Source organism: Manihot esculenta, chromosome 12 (assembly GCF_001659605.2).
Source record: "Manihot esculenta cultivar AM560-2 chromosome 12, M.esculenta_v8, whole genome shotgun sequence".
NCBI lineage: Eukaryota > Viridiplantae > Streptophyta > Magnoliopsida > Malpighiales > Euphorbiaceae > Manihot > Manihot esculenta.
In genome coordinates, this window is record NC_035172.2 from 7,503,073 (window position 1) to 7,523,878 (window position 20,806).

At 31.6% G+C, this 20,806-nt stretch overlaps 1 protein-coding gene across 3 annotated transcripts; it reads right to left on the reverse strand.

The window, feature by feature from the left end:
• Positions 1 to 5,433: 5,433 nt before the first annotated feature.
• On the reverse strand, positions 5,434 to 20,271 carry LOC110628714. Of its 3 annotated transcripts, XM_021775508.2 has the most exons (10): positions 19,866 to 20,267; positions 18,972 to 19,125; positions 17,501 to 17,675; positions 16,752 to 16,867; positions 16,492 to 16,551; positions 15,600 to 15,750; positions 15,305 to 15,371; positions 6,616 to 6,687; positions 6,389 to 6,454; positions 5,434 to 5,715 (listed from the first exon to the last, which is right to left on the reverse strand). In XM_021775508.2, exons 1-10 carry the CDS (start codon positions 20,079 to 20,081, stop codon positions 5,581 to 5,583), a joined length of 1,212 nt encoding a protein of 403 aa, XP_021631200.1. In that variant the 5' UTR covers positions 20,082 to 20,267; the 3' UTR covers positions 5,434 to 5,580. The 3 variants fall into 3 exon arrangements, with proteins under 3 accessions (XP_021631200.1, XP_043804738.1, XP_043804739.1); XM_043948803.1 differs by lacking the exon at positions 6,616 to 6,687 and having other exon boundaries at positions 19,866 to 20,271; XM_043948804.1 differs by lacking the exons at positions 5,434 to 5,715; positions 6,389 to 6,454; positions 6,616 to 6,687 and adding an exon at positions 6,694 to 10,962 and having other exon boundaries at positions 19,866 to 20,271.
• Positions 20,272 to 20,806: the final 535 nt, after the last annotated feature.

The following is a 20,806-nucleotide window of genomic DNA, read 5'->3' on the forward strand; positions in this document are numbered from 1 at the left end:
CGAAAAGAGACTTTCGTCTCTGTCTGGGACTTTCGGCCGCCGAAGGTGCCGCCGAAAGTACCCGACTTTTGGATCTGTCTAGGACTTTCGGCCGCCGAAGGTGCCGCCGAAAGTGCCCTGTTCAGCCATTTCATGCATATTTCTATGTGATGTTTTCCTAATGTTTTAGGGGGTTTTGGGGAGTTTATTAGAGTTATGTTTATGTATGATTGGTCCCTCATTGGAGTCCACCTGTGTAGGTTCGGACCCGAGGAACCGAGGACCTCAGCAGTGAGATAGCTGCTTCAGAGTCTGTAGAGCTTCAGCCAGAGGTGAGTGGAATGAACCTTAAGTTTTTAAATAAATGAAATATAACTTTTTGGAGCATGTTCATGCTTCATATATGCCATGTGATATTTTAGGTTGTTTGCATTAGTATTCACGAATATATTGCATTGCATAATATGATGTGGATGCGGATTGGCTATTGGATGATCCTCTAGTCCTCCTATGGTATGATATGATGATGATACGGTATGGATTGCCAGTGAGGCCCATTCTACGCCCCTGGACTATGTTAAGAGAAAGACCAGTGAGGTCCATTCTACGCCCCTGGCATATTGGAATGTTATGTTATGTTATGTATGTAAGAAAAAGACCAGTGAGGCCCATTCTACGCCCCTGGCACGATTGGACTATGTTGAGGACTATAGGTGACAATACCATCCTTATGTGATATGTTTGTGATGTGTTGCATTTCATGGAAGCATGAAATATTTAATATATGTTTTCTCTATTCTGCTCACTGGGCTTTATAGCTCACCCCTCTCCCCTAACCCCAGATGTGCAGGTGCAGGGTAGATCAGGAGGTTAGCCAGAGCATGGAAGATATGTTTATGTAATAGTTAGATTGTGGACATGACAATTGTATTATGATGTAATGTAAAAGTGTTTTAAGTTATGTTATGTAATTTGAATATTGAGGATAGAGTTGTGCTTGACCAATGCAGATTGTTAATCCCACTTGTATGTACATGGTCTTTATGATATGAGATATGAGGTTATGTTTCAACCAAGCTTATGTATGATGAGATACCCCATTGGAGCATTTTGATGAGGGCTCCAGTGGAGGTTTATGTTATGTTTATGTTTATGTACAGGTTGAACTTGGTTGTTATATGAGAATGTTTACAGGTTTATGAGTATTGTTGATCATGTATGGGATTAAACAGGATTACAGGTTATGTCAGGCTTGCTACGGTTCCCGGCGGCCTTATGCCGATCTGGATCCTAGCGCCGGTAGCGGTCCGGATTTCCGGGCTGTTACATTTTAAATTTTTAATGACTTTTTTAAATATATTTTTTAAAATTACTTGTCTAATTAATGAGATTTTCTATTATAATTTTTTATTTTTATAACACTTAATCAATGATATATTTTTAAAAAATAAAAATTAATTAATAAATTTTTTTATACTATAGTAATTTTTCTATTATAATATCATATATTTTATAAAAATAATTTAGTATTATTTTGTATGTAATCATTTATAAAATTATGTATATCTTTATTTTATTATCAAATATTCTATTTTAAATAAATATTTTATTAAAAATAAAAATTTATGAACTTATTTTAATACAAATAATAGAAAACATTTTTTAAAAAATAATTTTAAGAAGTAAATAATAAAATTAAAAAACAGAAATTTTACGGGTTTGTAGTTTACTGTCTTTCGTGTTTTACTTGTCACTTATTCGATTTTTTTGGACGAAATTCGATTTTCTTTTGGAGGAAATTCGATTGTTAGTATTACATTTTTTTCATTATTACTAATTTTTTTGAAATCCAAAAATTCAAAATTGAAAACTACAAAATATTAATTTTCTTGCTATTGATTTTATCAAATAATTATTTTTTCTATTCAACTTTTATTAATTTATAATTAATAATTTTAAAATTTTATTTCCATCAATTAAATATATATATATATATATATATATATATATATATATATATATCTTTTTTAAAGAAAAAATATTTTTTAATTTTGAAGATATAATATAATTAATAAAATTATTTTTTTAAACTCAATATTTTAAAATTTTAAAAAATATTATTAGTTTTGGACATTAATATTATATTATTTAATTTCTATAATATCAAAACTTATTAATTATATTTTCAATTTGTAAAAATATCTATCGATTAATTTTTTTATACTAAATATATTTAAATTTTTTTTTACAATATTTAACTATTAAAATTAAACATATGAATAAATTAAAAGACTTTTTAAAAATCTTAATATAATTTTAATATATTTTAAAATTAAATAATTAATTAATTTATTTATCCATACTACTGAGATCAAATTTCCTTATTATAATATTTTATATTTTGTAAAAATAATTTATTATTTATTTTTATGTACGACTATTTATAAAATAAGAATAAATTTATAAAATTATTTTTATTTTTATTTTACTATTAAATATCATATTTAAAAAAATAATTTATTACTTATTTTTATATAAAAATTTATAGATTTATTTTATACAAATAGCTTTTTTTAAAAAAATTAAGAAATAAATAATAAAAATCAAAATATAATTTTTAATTATAGTGTTATCGAATACACCTAAATTAATAGTATTATAATAAAAGTTAAAAAATTAAAACTATCTACTAAATTCATACTACTATTTTTATGAAAGTTAAAATTAAATTAAAATTTATTAAATATTAATTTTTTTATATTATAATATTTTTAACTTGATGCAAATCTCATGAGCATAGGCGGTGGACATACAGAATGCAATAACAGAGGAGCTCTCTCTGAGGAAGCTTGTCGCTCTTTTTTTCTTTAAATAATGAATTTCCAATATCTTTGAAAATAAAAAATGCAGTAATTTACCCTTTCATCCCAACTTCCTTCCAAAATCAGTTTCACAAATCCAAATTTACCCCTAATAATCTCTCACAACTACCAAATAGCCACTCAACCCCATATTTCTTTGAAGGTTCAAATCAGTGGCAATTTATCAAATTCACGAATATTCTACACTTTCAAGTTTCAATCATATAAAGTGAATTTTTTTTTGTTAGTTATTAAATATAAAATCAAATATTTTAAGTAAGAAAGCACGTGTAATTCGAAAAGGACCACATGAATAGATTAGTAATCTTAATTAAAATATTATTAAAACTAATTTATGAATTAATCAAATACAACAATTATCAATATAAATAAATAAAATTTAATTAATTAATTTTAATAATATATAATCAAATTTATTCATATATACTTATCATTAAATTAAATTTGTGGGTGCATATTTTTAATTTTTAAAATTATTTTTATTAATTATAAACAATTCAATTTTTTTAATATGCAATTATTTAGGGTTTTGACTTTTCAAGCAGTCACTATGGTAAACCCTAACTTCTATTAGCTTACCTTATGTTATGTTTTTTTTTTTTAATTAAAAAGGAAATAAAATTTTTATTGAATTATAAATTCTGTCTCATCTCTTCCTAATTTTTTTTAATAGAAATTGAATTGCCATGAATTGAAAATTGTATAGGAAACTATAACAGATAGTTTTTTTTTTTAATTTTTGAATAAAATAAATTTTAAAACTTTTAATAATTATTGGAAATATGGTGACAAATCAAATAATTTAATTAAATAATTATCTTTCTTATTTAATATTGAAATTTTTATTTATCATTTAAAATTATATTAAAATAATTTTTATGATGTATGAAAAAGTACCAAAATAAATTTAAAATTAAAAATAATTAAAATTAAATTTAAAATATTCTTAATTTTAAAAAAAATTAATTAGTAGATATTTTTATAAAATTAAAATTTTTTTATATTAATAAAATATCTAACAGTTAAAATTAATAAAAAAGTAATTTAATAAATTTTTTAAAATTTTAAAAATATTTTAATATATTTTTAAAATTAAAATACTAGTTTATTATATTTATTAGACTATAAGACCATATAGTACCCCCATCAAAAGATTAAATCATAAGAGGTGTGGCGACATCGTGAATAAATATGGTGGGAAAGGGTAAAATGGTAAAATATGGATGAGGTTGCACGTGCGTATGTAGTTGGCACGAACATTCTTCCTACAAAGTTGACATCCAGATTCTAACGTCACTTTCAGTTTCAGACCTCTCAATCTGAAGATAAGAATCTCTTCTCCCCTTTACAGCCTCACTGATTCTTGCTATTTTTAACATTTGAAAAGATTTAAAACCTATTCTTTTTTTTACACCAAGCATGATCATAATTTTAATAATTTTTTTAATTGAATGTACGTATACAATTAATTAATATTTTCTTCATTTCATAATTTTTATCTATTTTATTTTTTATAAATATTAAAAAATATAATTTATTTAATTAATTTTTTTAATATTAAATTTTATTAAATAGTAAGAGATGTTTAAAAGATTTTTTAAAAATAAAATAGGATTATAATAATTAATTTATATATTATTATTTAAAAAAGAAAGATAGCGCTGCTTTCACTGTGATCACCACTCAGAATGTAACAATTTTGGAGAGACAATAAAAATTTTAGCTAAAATTGAAAATGCATTTCAATATGAAAATCTATTAAAAGAAACAAAGAGAAATTAGTTTTTAGTAGGGTATCCGATAAATCTATTATATTTAACTAATGCAATTCAATTCAAATTAATAAATTTGATTAAATAATTATATTCGATTAGTTTAAATATTTTATTTAATTTTTATAATTTTTTTATTGATTAATCATAAATAATCATTTAGATTTAATTATATATTTTAATTTTAATTTTATCTTTTCTTTTTTAATTTTTCGATTATTTTAAATATAATATTAATTATTTTTTATTTTTATTTTATTTTTATTTTTTAATTTTTAAAAATAAAATTATCCATATTTTTTCACTGCAGTATAGTTTGTAAATATTTTATTTTATTTTTTTATAATTATTTCAAGTACAATAATTTTTAAATTTCATAAAATTAAAATTAACCACATTTATAAAAAAATTAAAAAAAAGCAGCAGTTGAAACGTGAAAGGATATCTATCGAGCTGATGATTATTTCTCTGGTAAGATATGTTGCCGAAGCCAACTTTGTGAAGTATTCTGCATTATTAATAGGAGGATTTTCAAAGTTTAAAACCTTTTAAGAAAGAATAATTTTTTAAAGTAGGCTTAAAAACCTCCAATCCACCGGGTTCTCATGAAAACAAATATCTTAAAAACTCTCTTTCTCTCAAATAATAAAAATTTATTAAAATTTAAAAATCATGAAAAATTTTATCTTATAAAACCATATATTAAAAAGCCATAAACCTTACTTTACTCCATTCCTCCAGAATAGAATTTTTAGTTTTTCCAATTACTTGTATAACTAACTTCAAATGATGACATTGTATTAAAACTCATCAAAATTATGGTCTGCATATAATTGTGGTCATGCCCAAAATCTCAACCTGAGAAGGGAACATGATAGTTTTTGAGTATAACATCATAAATAAAGATTTCCAAAAAAACAAAAAGGTTGATTACATCATCTCCTGTGTCATTCCATCTCTTTGTCAGGTCCAAAGTATATGGTACAGCATACTGAAATTAAGATGAGTAAACATCCAACAATACCACCAAATGAGGAAGATATCCTCGAAGAGACCATTAACCAAAATTGTGACACGGCAACCTGAAATAAAGGCAACAAATTATATATTAAGTACAAGATAACACTATATTTATTGATGATAATTCTTATTAATGCATAAAAGCAACCCTACACTGATATCTAGGAATTATGACATTTCTTATCTCCCAGCATTCTCAGAATTGATCAATTTTTTCATATCAAAATTACATACTCATATTCTGTTGATCACAATTTACTAGGAGGGCTGCAATTCTTAGACAGGTAGTTTGGTAACGGCTAAAAGGCCAATTTACCCCTGAACTATACAACGAGGGCCAAATATACCAAATTTTAACTTTGGGTTTAAATTTACCCCCAAACTATCATTAAAAGATTAAATAAAATCATCATTTGCCACGGTTTTAAAGTGTGAGTTACGCTCTGCGTAGCCTATTTGATTTTATTTGGATTTATTTAGCCTTTTAATAATAGTTCAGGGACAAATTTAGATAAAAAAATGAAATTTGGTACTTTTAGCCCTTGCTATGTAGTTTAGAGGCAAATTTGGCCTCTTTGCTGTTTGGTAACTGTTCAGTGTTAAGCAGAGTGGAAAAGGGTAGTCGTCAATGTGGATTATTATGATCTAAAGAACATAAATGGGAACATAGTTCCAGATCCTAATGGAACTTGCATGCCGAGAGAGAGAATAGGGAAAGGCAGAACAAAATAGTACCTCAATATACTGGACATTTGCAGCTCTGCTGGTCTTTTCAAGCTGAAATCCTCGGGCTAAAAACACCTGGAGCATAGCAACTAAGTTTAGAAGCCATACAGTGCTAAAGAATAGTCATAAATTTATAAGTGACCAAATAGCATTTTGAAATGGTTGTCACGTAAACATTACTGCACAAGAAAGTAGCACCTATATGAACCAAGAAACATTATAGTTTAAACTAGCACCTCCACAAAGAAGGCCAGAACACCCAGTATAAGCATAAGAGTGAATGAATAGAAATCTGGCAGCACAAATTCCTGCAATACAAAAGTACTAATCTCAGTTAAAGATAGAAAATATCTGCAAACCAAATAAAAAACAGACAAGTTGATGACAAATAATGATTTCCAACTCCAAACGGTTAGGAACTGCAAATATCCAGGGTATGTTTAGAACGCAATTACGTTTGGTAAACAAGGAAGCAAATGATTCATATCTTAATTATAATATTTACAGACTCTCATGAATTCAGGTGGAAATATCTGCAAACCACATAATAAACACAAACTGATGAAAAGTAATGATTCCTAACTCTCAATGGTTAGGACATTAAAACATTTAAGGCATGTTTGGTTTACTCTAGGAATGGAAATAGAAGCAATTCCTAAAATATGGTTCAGTTCTTATATTGGGTACAGAAGGAATCAAAGTTTTTTATAATTAACACTTGGGTATCTTGGATGTGGAAACGGAATCTAGCCGAATAGTCATTACAATTACTATTAAATTATATATAGTTACACAAAATTGAAATTGGAATATAAAGTCTGGATATTTATGCCCATTCATATTCCATTACCATGGTGAATTGGATACACCCTAAACAAAATATCACAATTAATTGCTATACACAATTCTCTCAAGCTTCAGCCAAGGGTTACAACCAACATTTGGCAGCCATACGCAAGCATAGGAGTGGAGGCAAACCAATATATTCATATACAAGCTAGTCTAGTTCATTATTTAACTGATATTAGTGAACATAAAAGTTATGACGATCATTCAAGGTTAAAAAAAAAGAGAGATTTTCAGATCACATTTGAGATGGGATAGAAGAAATTCCATGCAAACAGTTTTGCGAGGCATCTTAAGGAACTGCTATAATTGAAATCACTTATTTGTTTGGCATGAGAAATGTACTTCCAACTTCCAAGCCACAAAGTTGACGATAAAGTTTCTTAGAATTAAGAGGTTTGACATTGAGTTTCTAGATCAGGGATTGCGTCATAGAATGATGGAAAGGGAAGAAACTCGTTGGAGGAAGCTCTGAACATTCCAAACTTGTTAATGAGAGAGTTTCACATCTCAAATATTTTTGTAATTAATCTCCTTGCTTTATTACCCATGAGTTAACCCCAGATACGTCATGAAGGCTATATAATAATATAAGAATTTCTAACAAATTAAAGGTCCTACAGTACTTGATAATAACCAGAAAGTTTATCCTAATCTAAATATAAAAGAAAGTTTAACCTAATCTGAACAATAATAAAAATTAATTGATTCTCAAAGACTTCTTCTGAAGAATAAATTTGGTTTATTCAACATTCAAAACATCACTCCCCTTTGGGGATGGAGCTTGTCCTCCACTCAAATTCTAGATAGGCTTGGCTAAAGTGATATAGCATGTCCCTTTTGGGCATCATCTTTTATCGTCATCCTTTGATCCTCCTGCTCCACTTCTAACCAACACAGTTGCTTAAATTGATGAACTGACATGATACAGTTCGTTGCAATTTTAAGAAAGACCTTTGGCTCTTCTTTTTCCATTTCTTATCTGGTGAGCTTTCTAATGAATGAAGCAATACTTCTTAATTTGGAATTCAACATATTGGTCACATTCTTGCCAGATGACCCCTTCATAATCTCATAAGGAACTATTGAAAATTGTGCAGTAAACCAAGAAGTTGTCTTCCAATCACCACTTCTCTCTGGTTGACAGTCTTCTTCCTTGGTCCCACCAGAGTGTCAGTTATATCTTCAATTCGAATGCTGCTATATGAAACACTACTGCTGCCACCAACACTTGTTTGAGTCTTTATTGCAATTGTCATCAGGATTACAAAAAAATTTGTAGTTGAGAGATTTTGCACTTGATTTCTCCATCTAAGACTCAAATTGAGAGATTCTAGCTTCCAACCTGGCTTTTACATGAACCAATCTAGTCTCATTTTGTACTTGCAATTCACAAAGTGAGGATTTTATTTTCTCACTTGAGTTTGCCAAATCTCCCATAATGATTGGCTTTGATACCAATTTGATAAATTCTCAGGTCATGTATAGCTTCACAGGTCAATACAAAGAAGAAGCTCCTTGGAGGAAACTCTTAAACCTAACTCGTTAATGAGAGTGCGTTAAATCTCAAATTTTTTAATTTATCTACTTGTTTTATTACTTATGAATTAACCCCATACATGTAATGAAGGTTATACAGTAGTCCTAAAGTAATTGATAATAACCAAAAAGCTTATCCTAATATAAATAATAATAAAGATTGACAATGATCAAAAAGTTTATCTTAATATGAACATAATTAAGATTAATTGATTCTTGAGACTTCTTCAATATTTGGACTATGTTGAAAAATGGATTTGGTCTATCTAGCATCCATAACATCTAATATAAAATGTTATTTGTAGTTTGTTTATAATATTTCTAATTTTATTTATTTAATTTCATTACATTTTTTTCATTAAATTTAGGTATTTGAAGGAAAGTCTAAGAAGTGAGGGTAAGACTCAATAGCACAAAGGTGCCACAAAGCACATATTTCAAATACTTGGGCTCTATTGTACAAAGGGATAGATGAAATTAAGGAAGATGTCAACCACATGATTGAAGTGGAGAAATGCAACATGAATCCTATGTGATTACAAAATACCATCTACATTGAAAGAAGTTTTATAGGACTACTTTTGACCAAATGTAACAATTGGTAAGTGTGTTGGATGGTAAAAAAAATGTTCATAAAAATTGCATGATAAAATTAAGAATGCTAAGCTGGATGTGTGAATATAAGATTGGACGTAGTAAGGAATGAATGCAATTTTAGGAAGGTAAAAGTGACAAGAATCAAGAGGTTATTGTGATGGTTAGCATGCATGCATTATTGATGAGCAAATGGATCCTCTTATTAAACTAATATTATTTTCTTTGTATATTAAAGGATATTTAAAGTTTATATCTATTCTAGCCTTGTTATTACATTTCTGTCCTGTCATATTTCCACCTCAATGGCAACGATTTTTGTTAATATAGAATGAATTTTTTAAAGGCTAATCTATTGGAAAATAGAGCTGTGCCTGCATAATACAAATTGGTGGACTTGCACTGATACTTGGATTTGATGATTTTCGACCTTTTAATATGGGGGATAGTGGATTAGTTTGTATTTGAACCTTGGGAGTAGAAAGTTAAATTTGATGCTTTGATAGTCCATTTACAAATCTCTTCACTAGGGATGATTTTGCTCCCTGATTTCAAGGTAGTATTCAATCTATTAATAATATACATATGACAATAAAAATTACTTGAATTTGTGTACCTTTCCGCATTATCACTCCCAATTCATGGTTAGGCATTGACGCAAAAAAATGTAGTGACATGCACAGCAATAGAGAATTGTCTTACTCCTGGATGACCTTATAGTCATGCCGAACAACGTATCATTCTTTGCTAAATTTTGCTTAGGCTTGGTTGGGTTAGAGATGAGGATACCAAAATTGATGTGAGGAAAAACAATAAAAATCAAACAAGGAGCATTGATTTCATAGGAATTCAGAAGTGGCAGTCGGTGAGAATAAGCTGATAAGAGTATTAAGACAGTTTGGCTAAATACAACATAAATCAGCAAATGAACCAATTCGGTAAATTCTTCAAGTTGATGGAATCAAGAACACGTGGCAACATTCCATAAATAATAGGCCTGAAGAATTTTAGGATGAATTTTTTATTCTATTTCAATTTTAATTGATCTTTACAAGATTTGAGTATTTATATATAAAGAATCAACCTAAATTAAGAATATTTACAATAAGAATATTTACAATAAGAATAAAATCCCTTAAATCAAAAGTCTAATTAGAATCCCAAAGATTTGAATTCTCCTAATTAGGAACTCTATGTCGGTCAACACTCCCCCTCAAGTTGGTGCATAAATATCACACATGTCCAACTTGCAAATTAAGGTATGATAGATTTTGTTGTTGATCCCTTTGGTAAACACATCAGCTAGTTATTCATCGGAAGTCTCATGATCTAACCTCAAGACACCATTTATTAACTTCTCTTTAATGAAGTGTCGATCAATCTCTATATGCTTGATTCGGTCATGTTGAACCGGATTGTGAGTTATACTGATGGTAGCTTTGTTGTCACAGTATAACAGAAGTTTGTCCATTCCAATTCCTCCAACAATCTCCGCAACCATATAAGTTCACAAACACCTTGTGCCATTACTCTATATTCTGCTTCAGCATTTGATCGAGCAACAATACTTTATTTTTTGCTTCTCCAAGTGACAAGGTTTCCTCCTACAAGTGTACAGTAACTACTAGTCAACCTTCTATCATCAAGGATCCAACCCAATATGCATCTGTGAATGAATGTATGCGAAAATGACCATGTTTAGAGAATATGAGATTTTTTTCAAGAGCAGACTTCAAGCATCACAAAATGTGAAAAACAGCTTGCATATGAGACTCACGAGGATTATGTATAAACTGACTGACTAAGTTGACTGCATATACTATGTCTGATCGAGTATGCAAAAGATAAATCAGTTTGTCTACCAACCTCTGATATCTGCCTCTATCCACTGATTCACCAATCCTTGTAGCTTGCGATTACTCTCAATGAGAGTTTCTGCTGGTTTGCAACCTAACATACCAGTTTCTTCTAAAAGATCCAAAATATATTTTCTCTGAAAAATAAAAATTCCTTTCTTTGACTTGACAACCTCGATTCCTAGGAAATATTGCAGTTTTCCTAGATCTTTAATTTCAAACTCTTGAGCCAAAGGTTTTTTCAGCCGAGTCATCTCTTCAGCGTCATCTCCTGTCATTACTATATCATCAACATAGACTATAAAAAAAGTAATTTTACCCTTATGATGTCTGATAAATAAGGTATGGTCAGCATTGCTCTCTTGATAACCAAAGGAAATCATAGCTCTACTGAATTGATCAAACCAATCTCTGGGTGATTGCTTCAACCCATATAAAGCCTTCTTTAGCCTGCGCACCTTTACTTATGTTTTTTCATAAGCAAATTCAGAAGTTATTTCCATATATACCTCTCCCTCCAAGTCTCCGTGGAGGAATGCATTTTTCACATCAAATTGTTGAAGATCCCAGTCAAGGTTAACAGCACAAGATAGTAATACTCTGATTGAGTTCATTTTGGCAACAGGGAAAAATGTCTCCTGGTAATCCACTCCACAGGTTTGAGTGTATCCCTTGGCCACTAGTTTAGTCTTGAATCTTTCAATTGATCCATCTGCTTTGTGTTTCACAGTCAACACCCATTTGCAGCCAACAAGTTTCTTTCCAGGTGGGAGAGTGACAAGCTCCTAGGTCTCCTTTTTTACCAGTACTTTCATCTCTTCCATCATTGCTTCCTTCCATTTAGGATCTGCAAGAGTTTTCTTTCAATCCTGTCGAATAGACACAAAGGAAATAGACAAGGCAAAGACTCTATGGGATAGAGACAAAGAATCATAAGAGAAAAAGTTAGGAATAGAGTGCTTTGTACAATATCTAACTCCTTTTCTTTGAGCAATTGGTTTATTTAGATCATCAAAGGACTCAAGGCTTAGGGATGACTCACCAGATGGAGAAGAGGAAGATTCATGACAATTAGTAGGCTGCACAATGGCTTTTTCTGCTTTTGTTTTGTCTCTTCTTGAGTATCTCCTTAAATATGTTTTATTCAAACGCCTAATTGGATTACCAATAGTCTCCCCCTATATAATAGTCTCCTGATCACCAATAGTCTCCTGTATAGTAGTATCCTCTAGAGTAAAACGTTCTAGAGTTATAGGACTATGAATCATCTCTTCTCTCTCATTGTCCTCTCCCTGAAGAAGTGATGTGGTAGTACTAAAGTAAGATTCAGTCTCTCTAAATGTAACATCTATACTGACAAAATATTTTCTAGATGGAGGGTGGTAATGCTTGTAACCCTTCTATGTGGGAGAGTACCCAACAAACGGACATTTAATGGCCCTCGGATCGAGCTTCCCACCTATCCTAGTATGAACAAAACACGTGCATCCAAACACCTTTGATGGAATAATATAAGCATTTTTCCCTTGTACCACCTCTGAAGGGTTTTAAAGGCAAGAGTTTTGAGAGGTATTCTATTAATGAGATAAGTTGCAGCTAAAACCGCATCTCCCCAATAGGTTTTTGGAAGGTTCATGGTGAAAAGGAAAGATCGAGCTACTTCCAACAGGTGTCTATTTTTTCTTTCAGCAATACCATTTTGGACACTAGTGTAAGGACAACTAGTTTGATGCAGTATTCCATTAAACTCCAGATAAGCAGAAAAACGGTCATCCATGTACTCTGTACTATTATCAGTTCTCAAAATTTTTATTTTAGCATCAAATTGAGTACAAATCATCTTGTGAAAAGATTGAAAGCAAAAAACATCACTTTTTGTCTTTATCAAATAAACCCAAATCATGCGAGTGCAACAATCAATAAAAGGAACAAACCAACGATTACCAGATAGTGAGACCGTTTGAGTAGGTCCTTAAACGTCAGAATGGATGGTCACAAAAGGATCATACTCTTATTGTTACTGGAGGGATAAGAGATTCTTGTATGCTTAGTATACTCACAAACTAAAGAACCACATTAAGCCTTGCAAAATAAATCAGGATAAATTTTCTCTAAAACAAAAAAGGATGGGTGTCCTAACCGTCGATACCACTATATGATTTCCTGATTGATAACTTGATTTCTTTCAAAAAGAGCCCGAGGTGAATTCAAACCCTTCCAACATATATAAGGCATTTGTAGTCTACCATTATCAATTCTCTTCCTAGTTTGAAGTCCTGAATAACACAATGGTCAAGAAAAAATTTAAGTGCTTTGGTGAGAGCACTAATAGATAAAAGATTAATAAGGAAACAAAGAATATGAAGAACAGAGGATAGCTTGATATTTGGAGTACAAACAATAGAACCGGTTCCAGATATGAGTGGAAGAACTATCTGCGATTCTGACAGTGTCATTTTGTAGACATGGAAGATAATTAAGGAAGCTTTCAGAAGAGCCCATCATATGTCTATTTGCGCCAGAATCAATAATTTATAGAGCAGAATCAAGAGACAAAACAAAAGTATTATCAGAAGTCCTTACATTACCCACACAAGTCACTGCCATTTCAAGAAAAAATCCACCATTTTCTATCAAAAACAGTGGAAAATTATTGTTTCTGAAAAAAAAAATTATTGTTCACCGGCGAAAAAGGCACGGGTCCGACAAATTAGAAGCGCGACTTGAAGGCGAGTCTGCCGTAAAAGATCTCTGCTGGAAAAATCACCGGAAAACGTCTCCCACACCGGAAAAAAGTGAACCAAGTCACGGGTCCACACAGGTCAAAGGCGCGACTTGAAATCTACCGAAAAGGATCACCGTCGAAAAAGATCACCGAAAAACGTCACACACGCCAATGCGTGGAAAAGACGCAGAATCTTGCGAGGGTACATGAGCCTCACATGCGTGGCTTTCCGGCGTCGGAGCTGGACGGCTGGCTGGTGTCGGAGCTGAACGGTTGGCCGGTGACAGTCCAGCGACTCTGCTGGTGGCGGCGGTGAGATGAAAAAGGATTCCTAGATAGGGTAGTAACCAAAAAGGTAGATTTAGAGTTTTAGAAACTCTAAGAGAAAAATTGAATTTAAACTCTAAAATCAAGAAAAAAGCTTTGATATCATCAAAAATTTTGGGAGGAATTTTTTATTCTATTCAAATTTTAATTGATCTTTACAAGGTTTGAGTATTTATATATAAAGAATCAATCTAAATTAGGAATATTTAAAGTAATAAAATCCCTTAAATCAAGCTTAATTAGGATCCCAAAGATTTTAATCTTCCTAATTAGGAACTCTATATTGGTCAACAGGGCTAAAGACCAAGGCCTCTGAAAGTATATAACAGAATAGGCACAAGGAAGAAACAATCACATGTCAGCAAGGCAGAAAATTGTAGAGAAGGACACCTGGAATGGATTGTATGTCGTTAAGAGGGAATCCAGTAAAGGCAGAATGCATGTCCATGAAATGCAAACTTCTCACTTGCAAAGAATCTTCATTCTCAGGTGAATGGCGAATGTGTAAATTGAAGATAAATATTTGATGCTCATGCTATAGAGCAGGATTCTCAATCACAGAAAAGAATAGCTAATAGGGAGGAAATGGAGAAAGAAAGGATATAAGGTATAGAAGAAGAGAGAAAAAGGAAGAATTCATGTTTTTAATTTTTGGAATGCCTCAATTATGAGTATTTCTCTCTATGTGACTACCTAACTAGGTAACCTTTTTGCTTCCAAATTCCTATTCTCAAATCAGCATCTCAGTCACACCACTCTCTCAAGTCAGCTCATCCCATCTCCTTATTCAGCTATTAGAGAGAAATTGAGCAATTACCAAATACTTTACAAGGAAACAAATGTTTACCTTAAATATGTAATGGCCGGATACCAATAACATAAAATTCAGATTTTAGAACTCTAAGCTTATCATAAAAGTTAAGATCAAATCAACTACATGATTTTAAATATTGATGCATCACAGACAAAAATCTAGAGGAACTTGTAAGATTTAGAATTATGCTAAAGCATGTATATTAACAATTCCTTGGAGACTACCTCAAAAGCAAATGTACAGATTCCTGCAGCAGGGCTAGAGAGTAAGCCAAATGAAAAGACAGTGACCCTGAAAAAAATAACAAAGTGCATAGTTAAAGCTTTAAGATATTACAGAAGATAAGGACAATAGATGCACATGAAAATAAAGCTAATTCTGATGACCAACTGTTTAACAATCCAAATTAAAACTTAAGTTGCTTAAGGATACAAAAAAGCCAATAGTGTCATGCATATGTAAGCACAGTGATTAAGTAAATCTTATTTTAGATCCACCAAAACCAGGTGGAAATCTTACACAGGTTGATCAGATGCCTTTGCTCCAGCCTTTATAAGGCAGAAGCTGATTCCACCAGTTATTGCTGAGAATAAACCAACCAATACGGCATATATATGTTGGCTTCCCTTGGCAGTTGTATTGTTTGTTTCCCCACCTCTAGTCCACCCCCCTGTCAAAATATGACAAGTAAACTAGGTAGTAAAGAAAAGTTATATATGAAAATGGATGTTTGGCCATATGTGAGGGTAAAGAGAGCACAGAACAGAAAGGGTGGAAGGTCTGTGGAAGCATACAGATGAGAAGGAATTTTGTATACACAAAGCTACATAAAAAGGCCAAGAGATTGCATACATACAAAAATGCAAAAAGCATATATATGAATAATGTTTACAAGTCCATAAGAGGCCCTATACAATATATCTATTTGTATTTTGTGTCCAAGGTCCCAGCAAGTAATGTAATTCACTAGCTTCAAAAGATTGACTAGGTGCCACAATAACCTGAGAAACCTCAGGATTCATGGAAATAATTTGCTCCAACATTTTCTTCTTCTTTCAGCATCAGACTTTTCCATGGGGTCCAAAAGTAGAGAAATTGAATTAGTTGAAAACAGTAAACAGATGAGGCTCATCAAGAGAGAGGAAGAGCAAAGAAAGTTTATAATTCACTTGAAAATTGATTGTCCTATATTTGCTTTAGTGCAGAAAGAGTAAAAGTAGCATTTGCATAAAATGATATAGGTACAAACCTATGAATAGGGCACGAAAAAAACTAACGTGGGAAGGAGACCACTATAATTTTTATTGTAGAAAAAAAGAAAGAACGGACATTGAAATTTTTTCAATTGCTGATATTCTGAAGCAAACATTCTCATCACAGGATAGAAGACTTTGTTAACTCACTTCTCTACCTTGTGTTCTAAGTATCTGTCTATAAATGAAGATCACGCCAAAGAAACTGCAAGCAAGCCCTGGAAAATTACTGGTAGTTAGCAAAGTAATCAGCTCCCACCCAGCAAATGCCACTTTAGCATTTAATCAAAAGCAAGAAGAAACGAGGCAGGGTTGGGAAGGAAAACCCCCCCCATTTTCTAACCCACCTAATATACGGAGAAAAAAGAGAAGAACCAAAAACAAAAAGGAAGGGAGTAAAAAGAAGAATGCTGAATACCTCCAATATCTGCAATTTTTAACTTTTCATGCAACATGATCCTTGCCACTATTGAAGCCATGACTGGAGTTGTGAAGTTTAACACAATAGCCTGAGACAAGGGTAACCTCTGAATGCTGAAAGGGGGAAGTAAAAGGCCAACTACTAGTTATTATAGATTTTGCTAGTTAGTCAAAGTTCCAAGGACTAAAGTCTGTAAACCCAAGGGAAAATTTTTAGAAACGAGGCAGTGCAACAAGTGAGAAGCAGTCCACAAGCAATCAAAATATCAGATGCCATATAAAGAGCGCATCAGAACTGAAAATGTGAACTGATCTTTATAATATCTATATTCAGTGGTCAAGCCCTCAATTGATTAGCTCACACAAAACTGTAAAACCACACCAGCCCTTAACATTTTCAAAATTACACTCTAACAACTAGAGATTAGCCTGCAGCAAGTCACACTATATCTCTGCAATATTGCATTGCTTAATGCAGAATTGCAAGATTGCAGATGAATCTATGATCATGGGATCCTGTCAAGATGCAACACATCTTCACAGGGAAAAAATGAGTATTCTGAAATATTTTCCAACTAAGGAATAGAGAACATTGTCTACATGATCAATAAATTAGCTCAGTTTGTATACCCCATCTATCTGCATCCCTTCTGACCCTCACCCACCCAATTTAATATGATAGAAGCAGATGACAAATGAAAAAAGTTGTAACTATATGCAGGAGTAAATGCACCAAGTTGAACTTACCAATAAATAAAACTCAACAATGAGAGATATCCCGTTAAGGCTCTCCAAAACAGAAGTTTCCTAGCACTTGCTGCTCCAAATAATGGTTGTCCACTCCTCCTCAACCATGCATACGATAATATCAATACTATTGTACATCTTGTAAATGCAGTCTCAAACAAAGGGATTGACTGAGCTGCCATTACAAATTATTATTTAAAAAAAGCATAAACTGTAACTTCATAAAAGTAACAGCTAGTTCTAATAAAAAATTAATCGAGAAACATCAAGACAAGGCAACACATGATTGTATTCTAAAATTACTTAAAAGATTTACCAACCGCCTCCCTCCCCCATTCTCTCCTCCGCCAAAAAAAAACCTTGAGGAGGAGATAAACAAAGTGCAATTATGAATTGCTTTATTATCTTTTGTTAAGCAAAGATAAAGTTTAGATAACTTGGAACTCATTTTTGAAGTCATAAATCATAAAAAAAAATACTAATATACCCAATCAAGAGTTCACAATTTGATGCACACTCGTGCGTGCGCCATAAACACATTAGAAATTGGAATTTGGAGATTGTTTCATTCAACCCTACAATGTGGAATTTTTATTAAAATCTAATGGGTATTAAAAAAATTTTCAAGGTTGTCTGCAATCTGAGGGAGCCAGTGGTCCTTAAAACTTTAGATAAGTAGTTGAAAACAACAATATTAGCCATCAAGTTGAACTAATGGACTGCGATGAAAAGATGATGCCAATGGCCACAGTCCAAAATATTGAAAAATTTCTTAATGAAGCACAAGTAAAAGTTGCACATATATGTAGTCCAAGATCATAATTTAAAGAAGGGAATCGAGAATATTTCAGGCCAGCTTTCTGCAAGAATTTAAAGAAGGAAAAATAGACATGAAGTTCAGAACTTAAAGATTCAATGATAGAAATAAGATCTCCAGACAAGCCCATAATCCACAATTTTACCCAGCATTGACAGTATGATAATGGTGTTTATAAAGAAACAGAAGAAGATCACTGCTTCTTTTAGGAAGATATATCTAGAGAGAGTCAAATCCCCTATCAATGTTCCTTGGGTGGATTGCTTATCATATGCCTATAACTAGACCAAGCATCTTAGAACAAGACATCTCTAGGATTCGCAACATGGTTAGGCCCCTATTCTTCAAATAATCTGCCTTAATTGCCTAATTGAAGGAAAAGGGGCAGGATTAATGGAGGAAGCAAATTATTCTAACAAATGAAAGAAAGCTTGCTATAAACCTACCCTACATAGTTATCTTTCAAATGAGAGCCATTCTCACTCCAATCTTAGCCAAGGTAGATTAACTTAAATCAGCACATGTAAGGCTGACTTAGAAAAGAGAACTGTGAACTCATTTGAAAGAGTTGTATCAGATTGGTAGCAAAATGAAAGTTTATAGCATGCTTTCAAGATTTATGCTCAATCATGACAGTATATAAAACCTACTTACCAGAGAAAGAATCAGAAAGAACTTCCATTGCAAAGTAGATCATTGATGATAAGGCCATGCACAATATGCCTGAGTATCTGGATCCACCCCATATCCAGATAATGAACTGTATTATTGGGGATGTCTCTGTATCAGGTAATCTTGCCACTTGCTCCTGTAAATTAAGGCACATTAACCATATTCACTCCTCTAGTTCTCACCATGCTTTTGTATTTTTCAAACTATAATCAAAAGAGAAAATCAGTCCAAATAATAAAACTTAAGCTAATACTAGTTGAGTAAGGACAAAGCAACACATTATAATAATCAGTTACTGCGTCCAAGCTCACTAATTCAATCACTACCAGTTCAACCGTTCATTATCTGTTCCATTCTGATATTATCAATTTAACCTTTCCTTCTTGCGCCTTCATATTTCAAACTATAACTAAAAGAGATGATCAGTCCCAATAATCAAATTTAAGTCCAATAATCGAGTAAGCACAAAGCAGTGCATATATAATAAGCAGTTATCGCTTCTAAGCTCAATAATTCAATTACTACTTGTTGTACCATTAATTTTCTGCTCCTTTGTGATAATATCAATTTAATATTTCCTTCTTCTTATTCCCTATTATGAATTATGAAGTTGGATCGTGTCCATTTTTTGATTTTTGTTCCAAGCGAACAATAGAAAAATAATAAATTGCTAATTTTACGTAAAATTCAAATTCCCTTCCTTTCTAATCTTCATATGTTCAGATGGGGCTGAGCTAATCCGCTTTGTTCATTAAATTAAAAAAAAGCCTTAAAGATAAAAATTCAAAATAAGCTAATCAATCCTAATCGTTAATTAACATAAATATATCACAAAAAACCGATAAGAAATGGAATGATAGAGTTAGGGTTTATTACTCTAGGTTTTCTACGAGAGTAAGCAACGGAAAAGATATTGATCTTGGGCTTCTCGGACGGGTTCAAAAGAGAAGTCATTTCCTCAGAGCCAGAACCGGAGCTGGAGCCGCCGCCTGCTCCATCTTCAGCACTACCATCAGGCGATGATGCCGATGCGTCTCTCACGATTAGCTCGACCGCATGATCTTCATCGCTGATCTCAGTAGTAACCGTCATTTTCGCTTACGCAAAACAAAACAAAAAAAAAACTCAGCTCTGGTGATTGAGAGTCCAAGAATTGCGAGTACGTTGCAGTCATCAATTCAGGATTTGGAAAGACGGAGACATGGTTATTCAAGTTTCCAGTTGCCTGAAAGTGACGCGGTAACGGTCAATAGGGTATGTGCACGTGTCAATTTCTGAATGTTGCATCGAGTGAGGAATTGTTAATTGTTTGTCTGACTGTCTGAATTACAAGCTACAGGTAATAAATTATTATTATTATTATTATTATTATTATTCAACTAAATACAAACTAAATTTATAACATGTGAATGCTGTACCTCATTATTAATAAATTTGTTTTTACAATTTTATAAATTTATTAAAACATCTCAAAATTTTATTTTTCTTTTCAAATATTAGTAAGTAAGCTAAAAGATGAAATAAACAGAAATGAGTATATTTTTTTCTCCCTATGTAGTAGATAAATTTTATTTTAATTTAGTCTTTTTCATATTTGAATTTTCTTGGTGAAGCTAATTTTATATTGATATTTTCTTATTGTGCTCGAGATCTATTCTTCTCTATTGATTGTATTCAGAAATAGCGATGGTCACTAAACTTTAATGTTAATAATCGTCGGATTTTTAGTATTTAAATATATTAAATTCTAAAGAAAAAAATAAATCTAAAATTTAATAGAGTTTAGCTCATGAGATGTGATGAGAAATAAGAGAGGA

Bases quoted from the DNA above. Each gene is read 5' to 3' on its own strand.
- LOC110628714 (XM_021775508.2), bottom strand. From the start codon at position 20,081: ATGACGGTTACTACTGAGATCAGCGATGAAGATCATGCGGTCGAGCTA. The intron at 17,676-18,971 runs GTAAGTAGGTTT...TTGTAATGGCAG, and splicing joins TCTTTCTGATTCTTTCTCTG to CTCAGTCAATCCCTTTGTTT. The intron at 6,688-15,304 runs GTAGTCTCCAAG...TTTGTATTGCAG, and splicing joins TCTGTACATTTGCTTTTGAG to GAATTTGTGCTGCCAGATTT.